Source organism: Arachis hypogaea, chromosome 5 (genome assembly GCF_003086295.3).
Source record: "Arachis hypogaea cultivar Tifrunner chromosome 5, arahy.Tifrunner.gnm2.J5K5, whole genome shotgun sequence".
Lineage (NCBI taxonomy): Eukaryota > Viridiplantae > Streptophyta > Magnoliopsida > Fabales > Fabaceae > Arachis > Arachis hypogaea.
The window spans coordinates 2,621,201-2,648,515 of record NC_092040.1 but is presented as its reverse complement, the minus strand read 5'-3'; the positions used below and the strand labels follow the sequence as shown (position 1 = coordinate 2,648,515).

The following is a 27,315-nucleotide window of genomic DNA, read 5'->3' as shown; positions in this document are numbered from 1 at the left end:
CAAATCCTCCACCAGCAGATTTTATGCACCATGCATTAAGCCATTTTTCTTTAATCGACATAATTATTTCAATTAATAAATCAAGAATTACAATGCACAAAAATAGGACTAGTGTCACATGATGACACTTAAAAGAATAATTCAATATGGTTCTTTTATCATCTTAAATCAGAATTAGTTGGTCATATACGGTTATCAAATTTCTTAAACACACTAACGCAAGATGTACTTTAAGCAATTTCAAGTGAAAAAATAAAAATTTGTATAAAGAGATAATTTAAGCTTACATTAATTATTGTATGTATCCAACTATGAAGTTTTCTGTCTCGTTTATTTACAGTCTGTAAATGAAATCAACAAGGTGGTCAGCATCCAATTCATTATAAATCAATCCATTATTTCTGGAGAAAAAAAAAATACAGTAATAATTTTTAATATAAGAGTAATACTACACACAAAAGTTATTTTATACTTTTAAGTTTAACTAAGTTAAACAATAAAATTTAAAATAATGTTAGTGATAACTGATTTTTGTTATGTTATATCAATTTAGTTCAAATTTAATTAACAAAAAGATTTAAATGTATAGTATTATTCAGATGATAGATTATAATTCCTCTTACATGGTAGACAAAGAGACGATCCAGCTGAATCATAATTAACCATCAAAGCAGCTTTTAAAGAATAGCCTAAAAGATGCAAGAACCATATAAATTAATTAATTAATGAATAATCTGTATTATGAATCAATTATTTCAATAAAATAAAACAGATTAACAGCTTTAAACAATTTAAGCTCACTCACCAGAATAAACAAGATTGGAAGAAGGCCACTTATCCATTGTTTGATGCACAAAAGCTCCATCCATTTTCCCTGGCAAGTAATATACAGTAACATATCAACACATTTATGTTTAAATTTCATTACAATTTATACGCGACAAAAACACAGATCAAAAATCGTAGTTGATGATGATATGGAGAATATTGTAATTATATTAGAACAGAACAGGAAATCGTTTTTGGTTTCTGTTCTTTATTGGAAATTTCGCTGTTAATCGCGATCATCAAAGAAATAAAATTACGGTAAGTTGAGATCGAGGACAATCGCTGCAGCGGCGGCGCGTGACGACGGAAAATCGGAGAATCAACAAATCACTAATTGAATTCCACACAGGAGAAAGATAAAGTGCAGAGTGTGTGAAGGCGCGTATTTAGAAGTAGATCTGATTCGCATTCACACAACATGTGTTCCATTTTTGGAACACCTAATCAAAATGCTTTTGAAATTTGTATCTTATTCTTATCTTATTTCAATTTTAATGATAAGTTAAACATTAAAATTATTATTATTATTATTATCAATTTATCATTTTATTAATTTAGCAAGTGATGCGACTCGGCATTTGTCATTGTTCTACTGGATGGATGGTCCCAAAATCATGCATGAAATGTAAGTTTGAAGTTAAAGCATTTTGATTTGATTTGCTTTGCATGAAACGGTTTTGCTGAAAATTTAACTCATTTTTTTTCGCCAATAATTTCTCTACTCTAGATTTGATATAATGCCTGATGTTAGTTAGAAATAGAATCCAATTCAATATAAAATTATAAATAATTAAGATTTTGATTAGTTTTAGTTTTGATTAGTTCTAGTTTGAATTGGAAAAGATTGGATCCCAATTTTTTTAAATTGATTTGAATTTAAACACTTCGAAACACAAAATCATTTTAAACCGAGCAAAGATATATTTACCAAACAAAAAAAAAAGTTAAGAATCAATGAAAGATATTTAAATATCATATATAATCAGCTCGAAGTTGAGGGTTAGCCTCATTCTTTTCTTTTTGTTGTTTGAATTTTCCCTTGTGACTTATATGGCCGAAATTGATCGATGGTCGAACCTTCATCCTGATCTTCTGTATCAAATCACAGAGCATCTGTATTCCTACCATGATTACATTCGGCTTCGATTGGTTTGTAAGGAATGGAACTCTAAACTTTCGAGCATTCCAAATCATAAAAGAAACCCATGGCTGTTGTTACCTGGCACTACTCACGACTCTTCTTTGAGCCATATTCTTGAAAAGGAGCAGATCTACCATGTTATGTTCCCCGATTTTGATATTAATGACAACCTAATTCGTGGTTCTTGTCATGGATGGTTAATTACTGTTGTGATATCCGAGGGAGCAATACGAATGTTGAATCCTTTTACTAAGACTCACATCGATCTTCCTCCAGTTTCAACTTTTCCAGATGTGGTTCGTTATCACCCTGACTGGCACGGAGATGAATATGTTCTGGTGGATCTTTATAACGATGTGATCTATAATCTTGACGCCATTAGTTTTCATAAGTATGAGATTCAGAAGATTGTGATATCCTCCCCTCCTGACAATGACGACTTCATGGCAGTGGCTATATATAAAGAGTGCGGCAAGTTGGCCGTTTGTAAACTGAATGACAAGAGATGGACACATATTCCAACTGAACAGATGTCGACATTTTTTCAAGATGTCATATTTTTCCAAGACAAGATATACGCCTTAGACGATGATACAAGTCTGTATGAGTTTGATAAGAAGGTCATTATGGACGAACTAGGGAAGAAGCCCCGGCCTCAACTAGTACCGCTACTGACCTCCATTGGAGGAATGTGTGAAGCCCCGCCTCCTGCCAAATTGACCATGTACTATACTTGCAGCATGAACAAGTATGTGATTGGTTGTGTTGATGGCAGTTTGTTAATGATAGTTAAACATAATGATTGGACTATGGAAATGCTACACGTCTGCAATAAATTTGATGTGTTCAAGTTGAACAAGAATTCAAAAGAATGGTCAAGAATGCATAGTTTAGAAGATTATGCAGTAATGATTGGATATAATTCGTCTGTTCAGATGTTTCCTGGCAAATCCCCATATTGCAAGAGAAATCATATATACTACACAGACAACCAAGTGGTGTTGCACACTCTAGGCAAACCCAGCCTGCAAGATATGGGCATCTTAAACTTAGAAGATACAAACACCAACGAAATACTACCAAATGTGGAATGGGTGTGTCCTCCAACTTGGTTGTTACCCTAATGGAGGACTCCTTTATTTATTTACTTACTATTTACCACAGTTTTTTAGTGGTTTTTCTTGCGCTTTGTAAAAGTTATTTCTTAGTCTTCTACTTTACAGGAGTTAGTTAAAAGTAGTTAAAATAAAAAGTTTATATTTGTGTGTTTATTTATAAATTTATGTATTATTTTATTATAATTCAATTATTTCAGTTAAACTATGATTGAATTATCTTAAATTATTTGGTATAAAGTAATCTCAAACTTTAAATAGTTTTGAACCTGAAAAAAAATTGGATTTTAGATAGTCTTAAGCTGAAGCAAACTTAGAGATTTAGAGTTTAAATAAACTTAAAACTCAAATATGTCTAACTCATTCTTATTTTTTTCAACCATGATTTGCTTTATAACTATTAAACTCTTTCCAACATTGACGGTTGACTACTTTTGACTCCAATTATTAAATTTTTTTTCTGACTTTGACTCTTGAGATATTTTTTATTGTGATCGTGGAGATCTTTTGAACTCCGGCGATTAACACAATAATAATTTTTTAATAATCACCAAATAAAAAAAATAAGAAAAAAAAAATTCATACATAACTTAGATATCTTAATCTTTGATATTATAGAATCTTTCTTTATAGTGAAAACATATATATTTAGTAAAATCAAACATCAATAAACATATGATTAAAGAATTTCTATTACTATTATTATTTTTAAAATTTAAACACAAAATCATTTATTAAGAGATAAAAACTTAACTAATTTGATATTTATTATTAGGATTTAATTAACATGTACTCTTATGATTAAGTTATAAATTAAAAAAGTTTTTATAAAAAATAATATAAAATTTAAATTCTCAATGTATTTGGTGAGTATTTATTAAAATAAAGTATTTCAAACCTTTTATCACTAATAACCTTATTTTATATCTTAAGAGATAGGCCAGTTAAATCCTTATTATTATTACACGCATTTAATAATAATAATAATAATAATAATAATAATAGTAGATTAAAAGTTACAGATTTACATCTTCTAAAGTTTAAATTTCACTTTAAAGAATAAAGTGTGATCTTCTACTATTGAATAATTTCTCTTTCATATTTATTGTTGGTCCCACCTATAAAATTAATGGCGAGAGATCACACTTTACTCTTTAAAATAAAATTCAAACTTTAGAGGATTCAAATCCAAAAATTACATTAATATCTATTACTCCACTATTTATTAATATCCAAAACTTTAGAGGACTCCTTTATTTATTTACTTACTATCTATCACAGTTTTTTAGTGATTTTTCTTGCGCTTTATAAAAGTTATTTCTTAGTCTTCTTCTTTATAGGATTTAGCTAAAAGTAGTTAAAATAGAAAATTTAGGATTTTTTAATGTATTGAAAACTTAAAAAGTTTGTATAATTTATTTGGATTTCTTAAAGTGTGTATTTTCGTGTAGATTTAAAAAAGAAAATTAGAATTTTTTGGTTTTTATTCTTTAAATTTTTTTATAATAGAATACAATGCTTCTTTGCATCATAGAGGATACCTAGTTTATTTTTTAAATTTTTAACTATCATTTGGTTTTCTATAAATATTTTTTTATATAATAAAATATCAGTTTATCCACGGTCATCACCATCACCCAGCAAATTAGTAACCACTCGTATATAAAATTTGGGCCTTAAAAGTTAAAATTGATAAATAGTCAAATACTACTAGTCTACTACCATATAGATAGAAAAGTACCGAGAAACCTAACTTAAAGCTGGATAATAAACCGTCATACCTCAAAGTATCTAATTTATTAATCAAGAAATAACTGAAGGAACTTAAAATTAAAATTATTTCGAGTAGTTAGGTTTGGTTTAGTAAAATTTTTATTTTTTAAAATAATTTATTAAAATTATTTTTAAAAAAATATCATAAAATTCAATAATTATTAAATATTACATTAAAATTTGGCCAATAATAAAAAATGAGCGACAAAACCTCCTCGTTTAAGAATTGGCCTTTCCTTGAAAGGGCACCTAAGAAATTCTGAATACGGTGAAAATTTCACATGTGCGTGTCCCGGTTTCGGAAATTCTTTTATGAAAAGACACTTTTCTCCGCGAAGACCAAGATTCTCTCTTCAATCTTCATTGCACTTTTTCACCCGTTTCCACTGTCTAAAGTCTAAACCTTCTTCTCTTCCTTTCGCTTCTCTTCTAAGTTCTAACTTCTCTCTAGGCAACTCCCTTTCGATCCATGCGTTGTTTTTCCCCTCTCTATTTCTTCAAGAACTGTTGCAATTCAAAAGGCAAAGCTTTTCTTTTTATTGATCATTTTGTGATTGGACTTCAGGACAAAGGTAACTGTTTCTGTTATTAAAGAAAGGAGAAAGATGGACGCTATAAGGAAGCAAGCTAGCAAATTAAGGGAACAAGTTGCAAGGCAGCAACAGGTGATGCTTCCTTGTTCTCTTTCTCGTGGAACTTCTTTTGGTGTAGTTGCCAATTCGGGTTCTGCTTACTGGCTGTGTTCACTGTTTTAGGTTAATTTCTACTGTAGCATGTGATTACGAGTTTACCTTGAAAATTTTCAAGTTAGGTTTTGTGCAAAAGTTCATTTTTTTTTTAATAATGGAAACTGGAAAGCGTAGAATGACTAGACTCGCTGGTTGTCACTGTTGAATTTTGTTTCTGTCCTTGTTCGAGATCATGATTTTTTTTTTTTTTAACTTTTGCAGGCTATACTTAGACAACTAGGCCAAATCAGCAATGAACCGCTCATGACAGATGAATCCGAACTTGAATGTCATGAAAAACTTAGAAAGTTATACAATTCAACAAAGACTGCTAAGGTGTATTTTCATTTAAGATTAATTTCTATGCACTTGTGGTTTAATATGTCAACCAATCAAATTACAGGAAAGTGAGAAATCATGGTGGGTAGTTATGGTAATGTATAGTTGTTTATACTGATTTGGCACTTTCTTGCAATTTCATTCGTTGATATTGTATACTTACTTTACATTAATTCCTCCTTTTCATTCATCTAATGGCTGGAATTTAATGATTTAAGAATGCTTATTTGTCTGTGTGATGCTTGCAGCATTTTCAGCGGCATATTGTTCGTGGTATTGAAGGTTTGATCTCTGTTAGTTCCAAGCAAATGGAGATAGGTGAGTTTGCATTTTTTTGTTTGTCTCTGTTTAGTTAGTTTCTGCCTCAGGGATGATAATTGACATTGTGTTCTATGTATACTTCAGTGAGGAAGTTGGCTAAGGACTGCTGTAAGTATGGCACTGAGAATCAAGGGGGTGATTACCCTCTGGCAGGGCCTTCTCTTCAATTCGGTAACTCATACGAAACATTGGAAAATGAGAGAGAGACTTTGCTTGGGATCCTAGGTGATCAGGTAATCTTTTGGGAACTATTACTAAATTATCATTGTTGCAAGTTTTTGTCTTTTTTCTTCAATTATATCTCATATACTCATATTGATTCCTCAATTTTATGCAAAAACAAAGAAGAATAAGAAGAAAATGGAGATATCCAACAATTGCTTTCCCTTATCCCACCTTGCTCTCAAATTTTATGCTCCTAATCCTGCCTCAGGTTTATTTTGTAGATCTCTGAGCCACTGCGAGCACAAATAACTGGCGCTCCTTTGGAGGATGCACGCCACCTCACGCATCGCTATGACAAACTTCGTCAAGAAGTAGAAGCCCAGGTAATAATTTACTGCCACAGTGGCATGTATATGATGGTGTTCAATGCAAGGTATTTATCACAGTTGTCTTCTCATCAGGCTGCTGAAGTTTTGAGGCGTCGATCAAAGTTGAGGGATACTTCTGTGTCTGCAGAAAATTCCATGAGGCTTCAAACTGCAGAAACAAGGCTGAAAGAGCTTAAATCCGCCTTGACGGCACTTGGCAGGGAAGCAACCACTGCTATGTTGTCAGTTGAAGAACAACAGCAACAAGTAACCCTCCAGAGCCTTTGTACAATGGTAAGCTAAATTCTATGTGCAAGGCGTTTCTTGCTATCTGATTGTTGATTTGACTTTTATGTGCCTGAGTTATGCTGATCATCATGGCCTATTATAGTAAAAACGTATTGCTGGTATCAGCTGAATGGGATTTGAACATAAAGAAACTTTAGAATATCAGATTCTTGGTTACACAAGAGGATGTTTACGTTAGTACGTTTACTAAGTCGTTGATCATGTTATAAATTCCCCCTTAATTATTGACCAATTTCCTTCCCATACTTCTGTCTCTCTGTGTGTGAGTGAAGGTAAAGACTGCAAACTATCCATGGTCCATTCTTCCCTTAGTGTGTATACTTGACATGATAGTGAATTAGTGATCAATTGTGGTTTCTATCCCGCCGTGGGTTAAAACCTTTATGAGAATCTAAATTCATAATGGTAAAATTTCTCATCATATAATTAGTTTTTCTTATATGATGTAGATTGGTTACACTATTTTATAGTTGAGAAAAATTATTTTCATGTATTTTCCTATCCTAAGCCTTGTGTTTCCTTTCTCATTTGGTTTCCCATTTGGTAGGTTGATGCTGAGAGAGCCTATCATCGAAATGCCCTTGTTATTCTAGAGAAACTATATACTGAGGTTATCCCTTGTAGCCTGACTCTTCCTGTATCTATTCTACATGTTTGCCTCTGGAATGATATTGCAAACAATTTTAGTTTTACTTATCAAATTCATTGTATCGGGTGCTACTCAGATGATTGATGAGAGACATCCAAAAGAGTCTTCTTCATTTCCACCACCAAGAGTTGGGCATAGTCAACCTACGACTGAGAATGCTAATTCAAATGGCGTTGATCATAAACACAACAATCAAACAGGAACATTCTTTTTTGCTAAGGTATGTTGTGTAAAACAAACGAACAGATCTGGAATCTTTTGATTTACATAAAATTAAAGTCCTGTTATCTGATATAATTTCAAATTTGCAAGAACTGATGTGTAATTTTTAATTTTTGTTCATAGCTTAAAAGTAAATAATTTCTCTATTACTTTGTAGGTCATACATCCTTTTGATGCTCAAGCCGAGGGAGAATTGAGCCTATCAGTTGATGATTATGTTGTAGTTCGTCAGGTACTTCCTTAAGAACTTTTCAGCTATTTATCATGGACTTCTCTTCGTTCATAATTATGTGTCCTTGGCTGGGTCCTAAAAGCCATTTGTATTTCTTCTTGCAATTTAGAATCCAAGGGAGGAAGTAGTAGTGAAATTCAAATTAAATCATATTTCACTTGTATAAAAAATTCATCCAAACATAACATTTGGCTTGAACTCTATCTTGAATGGCAACAAAATGAATCATCTTTCACAGGTTGTTTCTTGTGATTTGGTTCCCATACCTTCCCCTACTCTCATAGCTTTTCACTGTTTTTTGTACATCGAAAACAGATAATTTTGATGTTGCCATCTTGATAGCATGTTATTGGCCACATCTTTACACCTTAACATATTATGCTTCTTTTGTATTATCACTTAGTTAATTTGCATTTTGCAACTACTACCACTGTTTGATTTATTAATAGAGATATAAGCTATATTCTTTATTCCCAACGAAATCAGCTTGTTACTGGTTTGACTTGTATTCTTACTCACCGTCCGCTGCATTTCTAGGTTGATCGGAATGGATGGTCTGAAGGAGAATGCAAGGGCAATGCTGGATGGTTTCCCTCTGCCTATGTACAGAGACAAGACATAATACCAGCCAGCAAGATAGCGGAAGTAGAATAACATCAAGTCAGTGCAACCTTTGGTCTTTTGATTAGGTGAGGCAAAAATTGTATATTTTTTTTTTTAATCACGGAATAGGTCTATTTGGAAAGCCATATAGCATGTGTTTGCAAGTATTTTTGGGTGATTTTGTAATTTGTGCAGTATGATGTATAAGTGGGCATATAAATTATGATAGGAAATAGCAATTTTAATATGTATATTGATGTATCTTTGGTATTTTCTTAGGGGTGGATAAATTTTAAATCACCTTGACCTTTTTCTATAGGATGAAAATATGGTTGTATTAAGAATCTTCAAATGTATCAATATGAAAAGAAGTAATTTGTATTTTTTAAATTGTTAGTTGCTTGATGGTGGACTTAGCAAAAACACACTATAGCTATTGTTTCTGTTTTTGTTACTGGGTCCCAATAATTTGAAATGTTGGTATTCGGTAGATCATATGAAAGCATAAATGAATGCTTAAAAAGGACTCTCAGATCATAAATTGAATTGAATAAACTGGATTGGATTCCATTGCATCAGATGTGTACAGCCATACAAAGTTGCATGCCAGCCTCGCAGCCTGTTTGCTACAAATTCCTTCCATTGCTTTATTAATCATTTCATTATGTTGTATCTTAAGAAAAAGGAAAGGCATCATAATTCCTCCCAGGCCCACGCTACTACTTTGTTATAGCTTAGGATTTGTCACCTGAACTTGCATTAAGCTTTTGTTGTCCTAAGCTGAGTTGTTGCATATATAACAAAATCAGAAAATGAATAAGTCATTGTGAAAATACCAAATTATCCTTTGAAATATTCTGTGTAGGTAGGGAGATTCATTTTGCCACTATATTGAGGTGTTCTTGGCCAATTCACATAACCTTTCTCCCGGTACAAAATCTACACTGCAATTAGAATTACATAGTCATGCAAAGGTGACTTGAAACAACAATTACTACTAGTTTGGCCATATATAGATAAAATGATTTCTTAATGTTACATCATTAATTATAAAGTCACTTGATAACTCTTAAAATTTTAAGCATATCAACAAGTGATGCTCTGAACAAAAGATTTAGATGCCCAAGACTTGTCTGGTCATAATAGATGTTATCCAAGGTAATTTCTCAATTTACTGCAACAATATGAAAAGACCTTGAAAATCATCCCAACGAAAATAAAATAGCTGTAATATAGACAATGTCTAATATGTATAAATTTGTATAGATGCAGCAACTATAGCCTTCATATAAGAACAAGTAGTCATTATGACCCTCGAATCCAAGAAACTAACATTCTTATAGTAATTAATAACAACTACTCTATTGGTAAGGAAAATTCTTGACATAAATGCCAAATGCAGTGATATCCTTTGCATTGTCTCCTAATCTGTATCACTGAGTTCATGATCAATGACATTAACATTCATCCTTGCAGATTCCTGTTTAGCCCACTCCACAATCTTCTCAGCCTCGCGGCTAATCTTCTGTTCCTCCTTCAATGCCTTCTTAAGAATCTTCTGCTGCCTCTTGCTCGAGAAGCTTCTCAAATCCGAAAGCAACTCATCATCCTTGTCCCAACCAAGAACACTCCAATCAACCTCCTTACTCTTCTTCCTCGAATCCTTCTTCGGAGAGCACCAGAAACACCCCGCTCTTCGAGGTGGCGAAGGAGAAGGTGAAGACGCCGAACCAGAATTCTTCACTTTCACTTTGTTCTTGTTACCCTTTTCCGCTGGTTTGAACATTGAAGACAATGAACTCTCTTCAGACCCATCGGAAGAACCAGAACCAGATGAAATGGAGCCAAGTTTGGATTTTGACTTCAACCCATTTCTCCCATACGAAGAATCCACCGAATCGGAAGGTGAAGAGACACACCCCTGTTGCAATTTGGGGTCCAACGCCATTTTCCCATTTGGCTTGTTCTTTCCTGAAGGCGAAGAAACGGGAGCCTTGGCGGATTGATGGAAGCTTCTAGAAGAATCGGATATGGGAAAGTTTTCATCTTTGGAATGGTCGGGCAGTGGGGTTGTTGGTTTTCCGGCAGCAGCGCGGTGGGTGGTGGCCGGAAAAGACTTGAGCTTGCGGAAGCGAGATTCGAGGTGGGAGGGGAGAATGGAAGAGTCAGTGAAGGAAGAACAGTTGATGGCGGAAATTTGGTCGAGAAGGCATGCGTCGTTTGCTTGTGATATGATGTCGTCGATGGCGGAATCGTCTGTGTCAGAGAGGTCAGAGAAGAAGCCCACCATTTTTGTTTGGGAGTGAAGAGTGAAGTGAGAATCGTCAGTGATTTTGTGGGTGAAAGTGGGAGCCTGATTTTGGGGGCGGTGGAGTCAGTGGGTGTCAACTGTCAACTCTGATGCCTGCAACGGCTAACTCTCAGCTTTTCAATCCAACGGATGAGATCCAATCTCGCATTCTCAAGGACCCACAACTTCTGGAATCCTATTCGCATGAACCTTTAGGAGGATAGGTATTAATTTTGTAAATAATTATTTAAAAAATAGATGTAATTATATGATTATATAAAATATTTTATATTATTAATATATTAAAATTAAACTTTTATTTTTATATAATTTTATTAATTTGATATATTTAATTAAATTATTATTAAATAATTTTTTATTATTTAACATATAAATGTTCACCCAACTTTAGGTCTTACAAAATTACAATATTCGCATATACTCTACACTTACACGGTCAGATTTAGAGTTTAGAATTCTAGCCAAATTTTGAATCTAGATACATCTATTAAAAGACATAGATCATTATCACTGGACTAAGATTTTTGAATTTTTATAATAATGAATTAATTTAATTAATATAATATTGGATATTTAGTTAATTGGCAATTTAATTACTAGATATATAAACATGAATATTCTGTTAACTAAATTGGTAATGCTATGATTAAACTGAATATGATTAAAATTTATAACTATATTAACTACTTTTTAATTTGAATATGGAAACAAAAATGATGTTGGAATTAGATATGGGAATACAGGTGTTTTATAGCCATGTGGTATTAGTGGAACAGAATTGGATTATGCGAGTTTTCCATCAGAAAAAAAATTGAAAACAACAAATAACTTGGAGGGTCCGTTTTCTAACTTCCGAAATTCATATTTGCCCAACCACAAGTCAGATCATACGATTTCTTAAGCAAAATTTTAAAATTAAAAAGCTCGCATAGTCCAATTTGTGTACTTTGAGTTTTTTCAATTTTTTTTAACATAAATTGGACCCTCTAATTTGTGGACTCTGAATTTTTTTAACTTTTTAAACACAAATCAGAAGATCTGATTTATGTATATACTCCCATAATTTTAAAAAATACCAAAAATTATCATGTTAAAATATATCGTTCATTTTGTTTCTATATCAAAAATTTTTAACCTTGGCCATGAGGTGAAAAACTAGGAGACTAAATTAAATCCTAACTTTAAAAAAAATCTAAATTATTTCTTGCAATATATTCTATTATTATATCATGATCCAATACATTATTATAAAGACCTCATCTCAACAACTCCATATACATTGTGTCATTGATTTTCGCACTTAGATCAGAGGAAATAAAATTTGTTTGCATGCATGATGGATGCAGAATACTCAGCAGGAGGATCAGGTTGTTGCTTTTGCTTCTCCGTCACCGGCAAGAAGAGCACCGCTGTTCCGGTGGCAACAAGGAAGAATGACAAAAATGGTGGAGTTGAGTCGATTTCAGAGCAGGTCAAATTGTGGGGAGAGAAGGATGGAATGCTGTCTGACATGAGCACCTTCTCTGTGAAAGAGCAAGAAAAGAGGCTCAAGAAAGCGTTGCAAGATGAAGAGAAGGTTAGCATAGAAGCAGACAGAGTTGTTCTTTGGGTGAAGCATCAATCTGCTAAAATTAATTAATTAATTAAGGAATACAAATTGTAATTTAATTTACTTCATTGATTTTCTGCCCTTTTCTTCATCTTTTGTAGAGTTGTATGTGTATCTATGAAATTCAGAAATAATTAATGCTGTGTAGAAGCATCTCTTAGAAAATTTTGATATATTTGATTAAAGATAAAATGAGGTTAAGAATGTAATTAGCAATCTAGCTAGGATCATTGAAACAAATTTGGATAGCTTTGGATTCAAGTTAGGTAGGATGAAATTGTGGTAGAAAGGAAGAAAGATAATTTAGTTGACCATGTCCATAGAGGAAGTTGTGTTGGACTTTTGCTCCATTCCGTTTCTTCACATAAAATTCCTCTTTTTCAATCACCAAATGTGTTCTTCTTCGCCTTCACCAATAAATGACTCACCTATGACATGTACATGGGAAGAGAAAAAAATATATATATAATCAAAAAATAATAAATGGTCAAATTCATATATAAAAGATGGTAAATTATATAGTAAAGATGTAAATTTATAGATTTTTTTTTTTCATGAGATAAAAAGAAAGAGTAGTGCTAGGGAACCAATGACTTAAGTGTACAATGTGTACAATAGGCTAAATCTTTGATCCATAAATAGAATAAACATCACACATACTATCCAGAATAACCATCCGGATACCAGGATAAATAAACATCTCATATCATAAAATCACTCATCCCAAAAACTTAAGCTGATTTTGGGGTTCACTAAAGATCAAACCCCTGACCTTTCGGATCTAGAACTCTAATGTCATATCATGAAATCACTCATCCCAAAAGCGTAACCTGATAGAACAATGTAACACTAATGATTATATCTCTAATATTTCCTAAACCTCCATTGTACGTATTGTATGCTTAAGCTATTGGCTCCCTATACTTTCCCAAAAAGAAATTGAGAAAGTTAGGATCCACATTTTAAATAATAATAAAATAATAAAAAATAATATAAAAAGAATTTATACTCTCTCTATACAATTTTAATCTGTATAGTAGAGTGTCCTATAAAAGATTACTGATTTCTTAAATTAGTTTCTTTGAAAATTATAAATTAATCACATTAGTCTTTCTCTTTAGGATTGAGTTTGACTTAAAAATCTTTCAATTTGAAGTTAATTTAATTTAATTTTATAAACTTATCAATAATCAATTAAAAATTGTTAGTTATGTAATATAATGTCATTTAACGTGCCAAATCAACAAATTTTGACACTATCAACAACGAAAATAATAAAAGAATTAATATGACTAAATTAAAATCTTTGTAGGATGAACTTAATTTAAAAAAATCTTTCAAATTCTAATGTAAAGAATAAATAATTTTTTAGAGATAAGTTTAACCATTTACTCATAAATTTTTTTAATTTTAATCATTAAATCAGTATTGGTCTTCTATTTGTTAGACATATTAATTTTCATTAATTAACAGTTTAGTGTATACTATTCATGAAAAAAAGTCTTCAATATTTAGTTCAATTCTTAGTAAAATACACAAAAATATACATTTTTCGTATTGAGTATAAGGCTACATTAAGAAATACAACTTAGAGAGTAAGTAATAATTTTATTTTTAATGTGTATTTAAAATTTAATAAATATTTTATACTAATAACTAATTTTAATGACTAATTTTAGTTTACATATAACATAATTATCTCATGTGTGTACCTGTGTGTAATAAACAACTAGTTAATCTGATTGCTATAAAGGCTATTCAAGTTTTGTATCTCTTTCAACACTTCTTTGCTTGCCACAAAATCACAGTGGATTAAGAAATTAGAAAAAGATTGTACAATGAGAAGGATTACAGCAACTTCTTTCGGGAAAAAAAATGAAAGAACTGAAACTCTTTTAACATGCCTTGCTTTTAATTATTAATTAATGTATTTATTGATAGAGAAGAAGGGTAAATCCTGTGAAAATCTTAGAATTATAGAAACAAAAGTAAAAGTTATTATGAGTAAACAATCAACTACTTCATTACAAATAAAAATCCAGAAATTCAACCACAATAAAAAAGATAAAATTGAGTTCAGGTGGTAGTAGTTTGACTATTTGAGTCGGTGAGTTTGAGCATTTTTTTACTCAGAATATTTATTATTATCAGATACAATAATTAATTTCTTTATTTCTAAATTCTAACTATTCATTTAGAAATAAATGATGATTTGTTATAGAATATTTTTTATGTTAAAAAATAAAAGTGTAGCTCGAGTTTTTTTCTTAAAAGACTAGATGATGTATTATTAGATCATTCCCACCTAATTTATACTCTACTTGTATAAATAAATAATTAAAAACAAAAAATATCTCTTAAAATAAACCTATTATAAGCGGAGTCATATATCTATAATGCACCTTAAACAAGTATTTGAAACTCGAATTCTATTAGTAATTTATTGGTTAATAACAAATTTTGAAATAAAATTTTAATCTGCGACAGATTAGTATTTAGCGTGTCAGATTAAAAAATACCGTGAAAAAAGAATAATATTATATAGATAATAAATATTATTATTTTTTATTAGCATTTAGGCAGTAATAATTTAAATTTTTTACACACAAAAAATATATAATTTACACTTATATTTACCAGAATTTTACACAAATAAATCAATACAATTTGCATTCACAATTTTTTAAAATTTACACATATTAATTAGTAAAATTTATTTATTAAATATAATTTAATATTTATACTAATTAAATAAAGACCAAAAATATTAAAAATTGCCAAAAGAGTTTTTCAAAAAAAATATATTTATACATATATAGCACCGTTGATATTATTATAATGCACCTATTTACGTAGAGTAACTTTTTTGCTGCATAAATTCTTAATCAAGTGATTTACTAATTATACATTTCATTGCATAGCAGAGGATATATGCTAAAAATATAAATTAATCTAAATATGTTTATAGATGAAAAATGTAAATAATGGTTTTGTTTCAATTAAAATAAGAGAAAAACATATAGTTGCTAAAAAAGTACCAGTAATTAAGTAGATAATTAGGAGAATACTAAGAAACTAATACTTTTAATTAAAAAAAGTAAAGAGTTTATTAATTTTAATTCAAATCTAAATATAAAAAGAACTTTAATTACCCAATTTAATACAACAGTACTGCATTTACAAGCAAAAGCAAATGGTTCTAGCTTATTACCAAATTTTATTAGTAGTATGATAAGTAATACTAACAAACCCACTACTACTCCCCTTTTATATATACGTAGCAGGTTTGATTGAAGATAAATTATTTACATACATTTTTTGTCCTATATACACTATTGGTCCAGAGTATTTTGTTTTTGACTTTTGACTTTTGACTTTTGATGTTGAAGATTTTACATGAAAGTAATTAAATTTCCATTTGATTATATATATAGTGCTAGCTCTTTTCACAAAAGTAGAAATTAAATGTCGTCAAAGATCACATGGTTGAGATTTTGGAAGAAAATTAGTCAAAGGTCGAATGAACAACATTACACTAGGGTTGACTAACAAAAATGATATAGTCACATGATCAGCATTTTCTAAGCAAATTGATGGATGCTTTCTATTTGGTAGTTGAAATTGGAGCCAGAAAAGTAGTTTAATTTACACATTTGTTGCTTACACTTCTTTCTTACTTCTAGCACCGTGTTCTTCGTTTTCTCTGCAGTTAATTGTGTTTGTTTGCCTTACATTTTGGCGCTTAGTAAAATAACTCTATTAAATGGAGAATAAAATAAAAAAGATGGAGCAATTATGTTAGATTTTGTTCAATTTATACCAGGAGTTAGAATAACAAATAAAAAATAAACGCTGCATGCACAAGGCGGGATTCGAACGCCTGACACTTGCTTAAGCGGACTAGTAAACTAACCATTAGACCAACTCAACTTGGTTTATTTTTTTATTAAGTGCACGAATTATTAAGTCTTCAAGGCCCAATAATACATAGGACACCAAAAACTAAAAGTGAATCATTCAATCACTTTATGGTGTTAGAGAAAAATTTCCGATTTAAACATTCAATCATTTTCCTTAAAAAAAAAAGCAAACAATCAATAAAAGTTCGACAAAATAATTCTAACAAGTTAACATTGTTTAATTTATTAAATTACTAATGATCAAACTCATTTTCACTTGCTCCGTCTCTAAACTACTTTTGGTAAAGAATATAAACTTACATAAAATATTATTCAATTTTTAAAAGTATTTTTTTTTAGAGTTCAACGTTAATTTTTTTTATTTAATATTACTCAAATTTTTTAAATTATTTTTATTTTAAATTTTAATCCCTAAAATCTAAAACTTAACTCTAGACTCTGAATCTCCAAAAAATGAGAATAAAAAATAACTAATATTAACTAATTAAAATTTGATTTTTAATATTTATTCTTTTTAACTTAATTCTAATTTTCACAAAGTTGAGCCAATTACAAATATAACCTCATGAAGCACTCCAAGTTTGTAACTGCTCCTCTTTTGGTTGGGACCATTTGTTGCTCGTCAGTATTTGTGTTTCTGAATAGAGACAGAAATTGATGCACTCATTCCCTTCGTCACAACCTGTGGCTTATACGGTACTTAATTAGGTACTGAATTAAAGTATATATTAGCAGACAATTTTTTCTTTTTATACTTAATATTCATTGTGAAATGTGAGAGAGATAAGATTAATTAAGTTTTCTTATTGGCATATATGTAATCAATTATACAATATGAGTGGAAGTTAAGTTTAAAAAAATATATAATTGGCAACATTCGTATCATGGATCAGATAATAAGGTTCTAACTTTTAATCAACCACAAAGCTAATAGTTTAAAAATTTAAATTAATTAATCGTATCATTAGGCGAGCTGGCATAAATAAGATATACTACTATATATCTAGACAATATTGTAATTATCTTCCAAGCAATTGGAACTAGTAGATAGCTTCTCATCAAAGTTTGTTTATATACATAATTTTGTAATGTTATTTCTAGAATGCTCATTTCCTTAAATTGTATTGAACTAAAATTTTTTAAGAAATTTTTTTTTCCTAAAGTTAAGAATGAGATTTGAATCCGCGATATTTAAATGAGTATGGAAAGATTATACCATTTGAAGTATAGATTGTTGGTTTTTAAAAAAAAAAAATTATAGAAAATAAAACTAAAATACAAATATTTTATAAGAACAAAAAATTTTATTTAATTTTTATTAAAGTACAAATAATTAATCATACAAATTAGAAATGGAAACTATATCAAGTATATAGTTCATTCATCATTTTCTAGATAATTCTCTTATATATGTTTAAGATGTATTATATGATACCTAGTTTTTTAACTATTTGATACAAAAATAAAAGTAGGATTCACCTTTGCTCCTCTGAATTTTTAGATAAATTAAGCATTTATATATTAGGCATCATAGAATTTGTTTATGTTTAATTACTCTCTCCACTTGCAATGGATCGGATAGTCAACACTTAAAGTAAAATATAAATATAGTGTGTTCTTCTCTTCCGCATGAAGGCACTATTTTAATCAAGAACCAAAAATATATAGTATGTGATTAAAGTGTTGAAATAAGAAAGTATTTTTTATGCACCAATAATGTAAAATAGTTTTACATACATGCACTATTAGTCCATACAAATTCAGAAAAATGCATGAGAAATTATGAAATTCAATTATATACAATGTATATTGTTAAGCAGTATTATTTAAAACAAAATATTGAGGGTATAAAAAATTAGCCACTATATTTATCATTATGTATTTACATAATTTTTTTACTTAAATAATTAGTCACGAAAATAATTAAATATGTCAAAATAATATAATCAAAATAATAACACAAAAAATTAATAAAATACCAAATATATAATTATGTATGCAGGACTTCACATGAAGTTAATAGTTGAAAGTCGTTACATGATTTGATTGAATTGACTAAATTTTTATCTAATAACTTTCAGTTTTTAACTTCGCGTCGTCAAGTCGACTGTATCTAAATTTTCACGTTAATAATTAACATAGGATTTAATAAATCCTTAAAATAAAGAAGACAATATACATGACTAGGAGTGGTTAGAGCAGTTGAAGAAAGAATCTCATGCCACCTCCACTTTTGGTATGTCTCCATCAAACATGAAAATAAGAAAGAAACCTTATGCAATCTTATATTATATGATCTATGGTAGCATCTCACACATAACACATTTTCCAAAAACATGAAGCAACCATCATCATGGAGGCCATTCACAACAAATTGTTGCTCAACAGAGGACCAAACCATATTCACAGGGTTCAGCAAATGCAAGCCGTCACGCTCCGATTTATCGAAGGACGTGGCGCCGTTACCGTCTTTTAGGAGGTTATCATTCTCGGAGCTTAGCCGTTCATCGTCCATAAGGATCAATGAGGAGCTTTCGCTTTCGTTTGGGCCGGATTTGTATGATTTTGAGCTGAGTGAATTGCGAGCCATAACTCAAAATTTCTCGAGCAATTTCTTGCTTGGTGAGGGTGGATTCGGAACCGTGCATAAAGGGTATGTTGATGATAATTTGAGGCAGGGTTTGAAGGCTCAACCTGTTGCTGTTAAGCTTCTTGACATTGAAGGATTACAAGGACACCGTGAATGGCTTGTAAGTGTTACCTAAATCATTTTTTACTAGCAGTGTAATTAAGTATTCTTTAAAAATTATCCATTATTCAATTTTTAAAAGAGAAAAAACTAAAAAATAAATAATTTTTCATAAAAAAATAAATAATTTTCTATAAAAATAATAATTAAATTAATTAAATAATATTATTTTAAAAAAATAGACTAAAAACTGAAAATTTAAATAACAAGTAATATTTGTCTTTTATCAGTAGTAATAATTAAGTATATATATATATATATATATATATATATATATATATATATATACTCCTTTTTTTTAACACCTTGATATTTATATAGTTGTAGTTTTAATTATAAGAACAAAATTTAAAATTTTGATGAAAATTATAAATTGGACTAGACAACATAATTATTATATCACTCATTTTCTGATGCTTGGTATAAGGTTGAAGGGAATTAATATTAGCCAATATTAATATAGATGACTGGCTATAGGTATTATTGAAAATAACTACGTACACACCATTGTTTTTCTATTTTTTAAAAAATAATTTTTTATTAACTGCTAGTGTAAAATATGTTTCTATTATTAATAAAAATTAATTTTATCAATAAATACGAGTCAAATAAATGAACATGAAAAAAAATGAATTATATATGTAATACATTCAGTGATGAGTTAGTAACTTAATATAAGTATATAACAAATTTTGGTTGATCAATGGTCAGCTCAATCTGTAGCTCAGATTTACGATTTTTTGGTTTATCGGTACATAACATAAACAACTAAAAAACAGTTAAAATTTATTATTTTTTATTATTATTTAGTAATTAATTCAATTTTTTTAATTTAATTTTTTTTAATTTAGTAATCTAATCATATATTTTAATTTTAAACATTAATAACTATCCTAATAACAAAAAATAATAAATTTTAATTGCCGTACCATTCTTCTTGATTAGAAAAGGCATCCACCACTAACGAGTTCATCGTGTACCGAAGTAGGTTTTGAATTCATTAGTCAAACTCACATTACTTTTGTCATATATAATTGTGAAGGGAGATGCTCTATAAAGACCTGTAAAATATTTTTTTGTAAAAATATGTATGTGTTATATTATTATTAATAGTATTAATGAACAGATTATTTTTAAAATTAATTTTTTATTATAATAATAATAAATTCAATTTTTTTAGAAATTTAATTATATATTTAAATTTTTAGAAATTTAAATGTTCACAAAACTAAAAATTTAGAATATATATCTTTTTATCAAAAAAATTAAAAATATTCAATTTAAATTGTGTAATTCGACCGGATCGAATCGAATCTAATAATTATAATACAGACTATTTGATTTATTATTGTTACTATAATAAATCGATTTTATTCTAATTTATTAAAAAATAAATTATTAACTGATTTAATAAAAATATCTAACAATAAAATAACACATATAAACGTTTTTAAAAAAATATTTTAAATATGTTTATTAAAGTGATCTCCAATTATAAAGTCTTCACCATTGTTTTTCCCTTTAGGGCCCGGCCCTAAAGTATGTAGTAGTTAGGGTTGTACATTCGCAAATCACAATTTTATAATACTATGATGATCAAGAATTCAAGATGTTGAAAGGAAGAGATGAGTCTTCAGTCTTCACATGCACATTCACATTCAGTGCCTAATTAGAGCCCCAAGCCCCAATCATCCTCCGGCAATTGGCATTGTCTTAGAGAAAAAAAAAAAAAAAAGGTCAAGGAATTGAGTATCTTATGAGACTTTAATAATATTGGTACACTTTTATATACAAAAAAGACACATGTGTTGGTCCATGTATAAAAAGTTAGAAGATGTTTAATAATAAAAAATGACATCTTACTATTTTTTAATATATCTTAAAGTATATGTTTTTAATTCTTTTCATTATATTTAATTTTAGGATCTTGAAAACAACTATTTTAAAGACACTCTTTAAAAATATTATAATTTAAAATTTATATAAAAAAATAAGTTAAATGTAATATTTTTAATTTTTCTACATTAAATCATTTAAAAACCAAAATCTTCCACTTTTATTCTTTCAACTAATGTCTTTAAGACACCCTTTAACTAAATTTTTACTTTTATATCTTAAAATAGAAGGCAGTGGCAGATTCAAGGAGGTTTAAGGTGGCCATAGTCTCCCCAACTTTTTTCAAAAAATTTATTAGTACTATTAATATATCTAATATTATATTATTGATTAATTATATGTTAATATATTAGAAATAAAAAATTACATATAAACAATTCAATATGTATAATGTGTATTACAATATATTAATAGAAAGTAGTGTTTAAAATAATAATAATAATAATAATAATAATAAAGAGTATAAATATATTATGTATGAATATGTGATACATTTATAATAAATATAGGTTAACATAAAAATAATAAGCTATCTCATTTAAAAATTAACTTGATTCAAATAAAAAATTTAATATATTTTTTTCTTAAATATTAGTATCAAATGTCTACTTAAGACAAATATTAATTTATACAATCAATAAAAAATGTCATACGTATTGGAAAATTTGTGATTAACAATTTGCGTAAATAATTTAAAATTTCAATTGAGAATGTTCATAACTTATTTTGATAAAAAATATTTATGATACATGCAATAATAGAAAATGACTTCATATTTGTTGGTCAAAGTCAAAGTTCTGATTCTTGATCCAATATGAGTGTTAATAAAAAATATAATTGTGGGTTTGCAGGCAGAAGTGATATTCCTTGGGCAGCTAAGGCACCCCAATTTGGTTAAGTTGATTGGTTACTGTTGCGAGGATGAAGACCGTTTACTCGTCTATGAATTCATGCCACGTGGAAGCTTGGAGAATCACTTGTTCAGAAGTATATATATATAATTATATATGCATCACATTATATAAGAATTTCTCATATTTAGAACCTACTTAATTATACTTATATAATGTGATTTCATTCAGGGCTAACATCACTTCCATGGGGAACAAGATTAAAAATTGCTATAGGTGCTGCTAAAGGTCTTTCTTTCTTGCATGGAGCTGACAAACCTGTCATTTACAGGGATTTTAAGACTTCCAATGTCTTGCTTGATTCCGTGCGTGTTTAACTAATTCATTATGTCTTCTTAATTATTTCATTACTATTTTCATTGATATATTATGAATCATAATAGGATTTCACAGCAAAACTCTCAGACTTTGGATTAGCAAAAATGGGACCAGAGGGATCAAACACTCATGTTTCCACCAGAGTTATGGGTACCTATGGATATGCTGCCCCGGAATACATCTCAACAGGTAATTACGTTATTGTCCTTTCTTTGTCATCAATACAAATTATCTGCCTCAGATGATACATGATAAAGTTTAATGAGATCGTTTGATTCATATAATTGATTTATCTAGTAGGATAAAATTTTGTTGTTGTTGTTGTATATTATATATTAAACTACTATTCCACCTTAGCTCATGACAACAATAAAGAAGTTTCATGATCTACAAATTCAACTCAATAGAATACATAAATTCAATTACAATTTTAGTTTTTATTATCTTATTTTTTCTTTATCTTACCTTATCTTTATTTGCTTGTTTTATTTTCTCAATTCAATTCAATCAAAAAATATAAAATACAATATTTTTCATCTTTCTTTTTTTTTATTCTTTTGTAGTTTTATCATTATATAAAATTTTCACACGAAAAAATCTATAAAAAAATAAAATATCTTATTTCTTGCAGGGCATTTGACCACAAAAAGTGATGTATACAGTTTCGGAGTAGTCCTGCTAGAACTCCTTACAGGAAGGAGAGCAATGGAGAAGACAAGACCAAAGACAGAGCAAAACCTTGTGGATTGGTCAAAGCCGTACTTAAGGAGCAGTAGGAGGTTGAGGTACATAATGGATCCAAGGCTTTTAGGGCAATACTCTGTGAAGGGTGCAAAGGAAATGGCTGTTTTGGCATTGCATTGTGTAAGCATGAATCCTAAAGACAGGCCAAGAATGGCAACGGTTGTTGACACTCTTGAGGGCCTACAACAGTTCAAGGACATGGCGGTTACTAGCGGACACTGGCCGGCGGCGAGTAAGTCCACTAGAAATAGTAATAATGGAGCTTCCAAGAATGTGAAGGGCAGAGGTGGTGCTAACCAAAAGAAACCCTCTCCTATAGTCCCAACCAAAAAGACTTGATTTGTACACTATCAATTAGAAGAGTGGTTTTTAAGGTAAAGTGTAAGGTACCACATGTGGTATGGCTACATTATGATTGTTGGCCACCCTATACATATGTGTGTAAATGTATAAAATATGTGTATGCAATATAGATAAACTATTGAGTGTATAATAAATCTTGCTTTACAAAAAAGATTTTTTCTTGGTTTATGTATTAAATTAGTTATGTTATATACATTATTTTTGTGTATATCAAGAGCAATATATACATATATATTTATTGTATTAAAAATTTGCATCTCTCTTAATCTACACAAGAATATATAGTATCTTTTTTTATTATTCGATCGAGTATTTATTATTAATTTAAAAATCACATTTATTTACTAGAATATAATATTTTTACTTAAGTAACTTTTTATAATTATCAAGTATTATGGTTTTATTTAATTTCAATCTTATGTAGACTATGTTAATAACAAAAATAAAAATATTATTCGTACATTAAAACCAGTTAATAAAATCAGTCATCAATATATTTTTGTATAAATACATGTGTGATTTAATTTATTTTTAATGTATATTTATATTTTAATATATATTTTATACTGTGACTGATTTTTATGACTGATTTTAGTGTATACGTAGCATAATTATAACAAAAATGATTATTTAAATTTGTAGTAATTATACAATAAAATAAAATATAGATATATTTTGAAAAACAAAAATGTTAAATGTACATAAAAATTAATTATTATTATTTAAATATAATTATATATAATTTAATTTATTTTTAATGTATATTTTATATTTTAATATATATATTTAATATTGATAATTAGTTTTAGTCGTCGCTTTTAGTAGGCAAGAGATCTCCATAGGGAGGAAAAATACCAATTAATATGGGAGTTGGTGACGCTCATTGCTTCAAGTTGAAACCTTTTCCATGTGATTGGCAAATTATAAGAGCAATTGTATTCTCATGCAAACGCTATGTACTCAGTTTTATACAATGTCATATGGTTTTGACTATGGTTTATATATACTCCAAAAGTGGTGAGATACCAAATCTTTAGGCTTTCAAACCATGTACGCAAATTGCAATACCCGTTCTCCGAGTCAAACCGTTGACTTCTATTATAATAAAAAAGGTGGTTTATTAAATTTTAATGTAACAAAGTAGATGGATATTAAATTTGGGCCATGTTAGGGGGAAAAATTCCTTATCTTACCTTTTTCATATAGTTTTTATATTAGTGAATATAATAAATAACAGTCCCAATTTCAAAAGATAATTTATATATAAATTTAATTTTAATACACTGAAAATATAATATTCAATATAATTATCTATTAATACCATTTTTTTAGATAATTATTCAATAATAGATATAAAAATAGATATTTTTATGTGACATAGATGCATTAGTAAAACTTATAGTATCAAAGTTAAATTCATCCTTCTTTATATAAAAGATATGTATACTTTTGAGATGTATAATTAATGGTTTAGGGTTTATTTTTTAATTTTAAAAATAAAAATGACAAATTTTCATCCATATACAGCATAACAATACCAATAATATACACTGAAATTTTATAGAAGAGCAGAATACTTGTGATCCCATATTTTAATGCTAATATGCTTATGTAGCAAATAACTTAGGCTAGCCACTTTTGACTCTAGATGAAGAAGAAGAAGTTAAAAAGTTTGTGTATAGCATGAAAAAAGACAAGTTAGGCATGAATTCAGGACAATAAAATAATAGTCCATAATGGCATGATAAATAATAGAAACAATATCAAACTCAAAACCTTACGAAAGCTATGGCACATGACTCCACTTTTTCTTTCCCATCAAAGGGGCGTGAGAAACGCACTGAAAAGAAGAAAATTCCTACCCAACACACGTTTCAGTGCACCCTTACCTTCCTAGCTATACTTTCCAATCTCCATAGATTCTTTATCACTTCACAAAACATTCAAGTTCCTAACAAAACATATCATCAGAACCCATCTTGTGTTTAAACATGGCCTTAAACAACAAACAAAGAAAACCCAATTCCCCTTTTAACTTCAACCTCTGTATCACCCTTTTCTTTGTTGTTCTCTTCACTTTGCCAGCACTTTTCCTCCTCCACACCCCAACAAACACCTCCATATGCACCACCTTTTCTAAATCTAAGGCCTGGTCCGGCGATCTTCGCTTGGCCGAGTTTTCGTGGAACAAGCTGGATTTCTTCAACCACAAGCAACCTCCTATATCTCTCAAGATTGCTGTGTTCTCTAGAAAATGGCCTATTAGCACCACCCCAGGTGGCATGGAGCGCCATGCTCACACACTTCACACAGCTCTAGCGCGCCGCGGCCACCAAGTTCATGTGTTCACCTCTCCTGAAGGAACTCCAGTCACATCTGATGATAATAGTCACCAAGCAGATGCACCTTCCTCACCTCACATTCATTGCCATGAAGGGGAGCCGGGTAGGTGGCGTTACAACAAAGCATGGGAGCAGTTTCTTGAAGAGAATCAGCGCGAACCATTTGATGTTGTCCACTCAGAAAGCGTGGCGCTTCCTCATTGGATAGCAAGAAACCTTCAGAACCTTGCCGTGTCTTGGCATGGCATAGCATTGGAGAGCTTGCAATCAAGCATATTCCAAGATTTGGCTCTTAGGCATAATGAGCCTATGTCCCCTGATTTCAACTACAGTGTTCAAGGGGTTATCCCTAAGGTTTTGAATGAGATAAGATTCTTCAGAAACTATGCTCATCATGTTGCTATTAGTGACAGTTGCGGCGAGATGCTAAGGGATGTTTACCAGATTCCAAGCAGAAGAGTGCATGTGATTGTCAATGGTGTAGATGAGGATGATTTCAGAGAAGATTTGGAACTGGGAAAACAGTTTAGAACCCAAATTGGGATTCCAAACAATGCAAGCTTGGTTCTTGGTGTGGCTGGAAGATTGGTTAAGGACAAAGGGCATCCTCTGCTTTATGAAGCATACTCAAGGCTAATTCATAAGCACCCTAATGTGTACTTGATAGTCGCCGGCTCTGGACCGTGGGCGAATCGCTACAAGGATTTAGGGAGGCAAGTTCTTGTTCTAGGATCTATGGATCCATCCATGTTAAGAGCATTTTACAATGCTATTGACATATTTGTTAATCCTACATTGAGGCCACAAGGGCTTGATCTTACTCTAATGGAGGCAATGATGAGTGGGAAGCCACTTTTGGCATCAAGGTTTCCAAGCATCAAAGGTACTATTGTGGTTGATGATGAATTTGGCTTTATGTTTTCTCCCAATGTTGAGTCCCTATTAGAGGCACTTGAGGCAGTGGTGATTGAAGGGAAAGAAAGGCTTGCAAGAAGGGGAAAGGCATGCCGTGAATATGCAAATTCTATGTTCACAGCTAGAAAGATGGCATTAGCATATGAGAGGCTATTCCTATGCATTAAAAAGGATGCATTTTGTTCTTATCCTTGACCAACTTAGATTAGATAGATACTATTCTTTTTTGTTTACTTTTGTTGTTTTTTTCTTAATGCTTCTTTCATTCAGTATTACATGATCATAGTACAAATTCAAAAATGTATCAATTCATATATAGTTCTCATAACTGTAACATCTTGTATCACACTATGGCTTCCATCTTGGAATACATAACTTCTGTATGATAATTATTTTGCAGCCAATAAAAAAGAAGCAACAATAGTTTCAGCAATCAAAAAGAGA

The 27,315-nt window shown here is 30.0% G+C and overlaps 5 protein-coding genes and 1 long non-coding RNA gene across 11 annotated transcripts; 4 read left to right on the top strand and 2 right to left on the bottom strand.

Annotated features, from left to right (window-relative positions):
* Positions 1-623: 623 nt before the first annotated feature.
* Positions 624-1,190, bottom strand: LOC112804076 (uncharacterized). The gene is made up of 3 exons (XR_003202721.3): positions 1,086-1,190; positions 806-874; positions 624-689 (listed from the first exon to the last, which is right to left on the bottom strand). It is a non-coding gene; the product is annotated as an uncharacterized lncRNA (long non-coding RNA).
* Positions 1,191-1,878: 688 nt separating this feature from the next.
* LOC112799906 (putative F-box protein At5g55150) lies at positions 1,879-3,093 on the top strand. The gene has a single exon (XM_025841896.1). The coding sequence runs from the start codon at positions 1,879-1,881 to the stop codon at positions 3,091-3,093; it is 1,215 nt and encodes a 404-aa protein (XP_025697681.1).
* Positions 3,094-5,060: 1,967 nt separating this feature from the next.
* Positions 5,061-11,408, top strand: LOC112800170 (SH3 domain-containing protein 1-like). 6 transcript variants are annotated; one of them, XR_011861815.1, is made up of 12 exons: positions 5,061-5,522; positions 5,808-5,921; positions 6,173-6,242; positions 6,330-6,478; positions 6,692-6,793; positions 6,872-7,072; positions 7,635-7,697; positions 7,813-7,956; positions 8,116-8,190; positions 8,728-8,879; positions 9,659-9,723; positions 10,270-11,408. XR_011861815.1 is itself a non-coding variant. In XM_072196262.1 (11 exons), exons 1-10 carry the CDS (start codon positions 5,463-5,465, stop codon positions 8,842-8,844), a joined length of 1,095 nt encoding a protein of 364 aa, XP_072052363.1. In that variant the 5' UTR covers positions 5,061-5,462; the 3' UTR covers positions 8,845-8,879; positions 10,270-11,408. The 6 variants fall into 6 exon arrangements, 5 of the variants coding, with proteins under 5 accessions (XP_072052363.1, XP_072052364.1, XP_072052362.1 ...); XM_072196262.1 differs by lacking the exon at positions 9,659-9,723; XM_025842301.3 differs by lacking the exons at positions 9,659-9,723; positions 10,270-11,408 and having other exon boundaries at positions 5,109-5,308; positions 5,423-5,522; positions 8,728-9,183.
* Positions 10,016-11,083, bottom strand: LOC112800172 (uncharacterized). The gene has a single exon (XM_025842302.3). The coding sequence runs from the start codon at positions 11,081-11,083 to the stop codon at positions 10,217-10,219; it is 867 nt and encodes a 288-aa protein (XP_025698087.1). The 3' UTR covers positions 10,016-10,216.
* Positions 11,409-18,827: 7,419 nt separating the features above from the next.
* LOC112800169 (probable serine/threonine-protein kinase PBL15) lies at positions 18,828-23,791 on the top strand. Its single transcript, XM_025842297.3, has 5 exons — positions 18,828-19,383; positions 22,130-22,265; positions 22,361-22,494; positions 22,573-22,696; positions 23,139-23,791. The coding sequence occupies exons 1-5, from the start codon at positions 18,970-18,972 to the stop codon at positions 23,588-23,590; spliced, it is 1,260 nt and encodes a 419-aa protein (XP_025698082.1). The 5' UTR covers positions 18,828-18,969; the 3' UTR covers positions 23,591-23,791.
* A 1,367-nt stretch (positions 23,792-25,158) lies between these two features.
* LOC112800168 (uncharacterized) lies at positions 25,159-27,311 on the top strand. The gene has a single exon (XM_025842296.3). The coding sequence runs from the start codon at positions 25,606-25,608 to the stop codon at positions 27,064-27,066; it is 1,461 nt and encodes a 486-aa protein (XP_025698081.1). The 5' UTR covers positions 25,159-25,605; the 3' UTR covers positions 27,067-27,311.
* Positions 27,312-27,315: the final 4 nt, after the last annotated feature.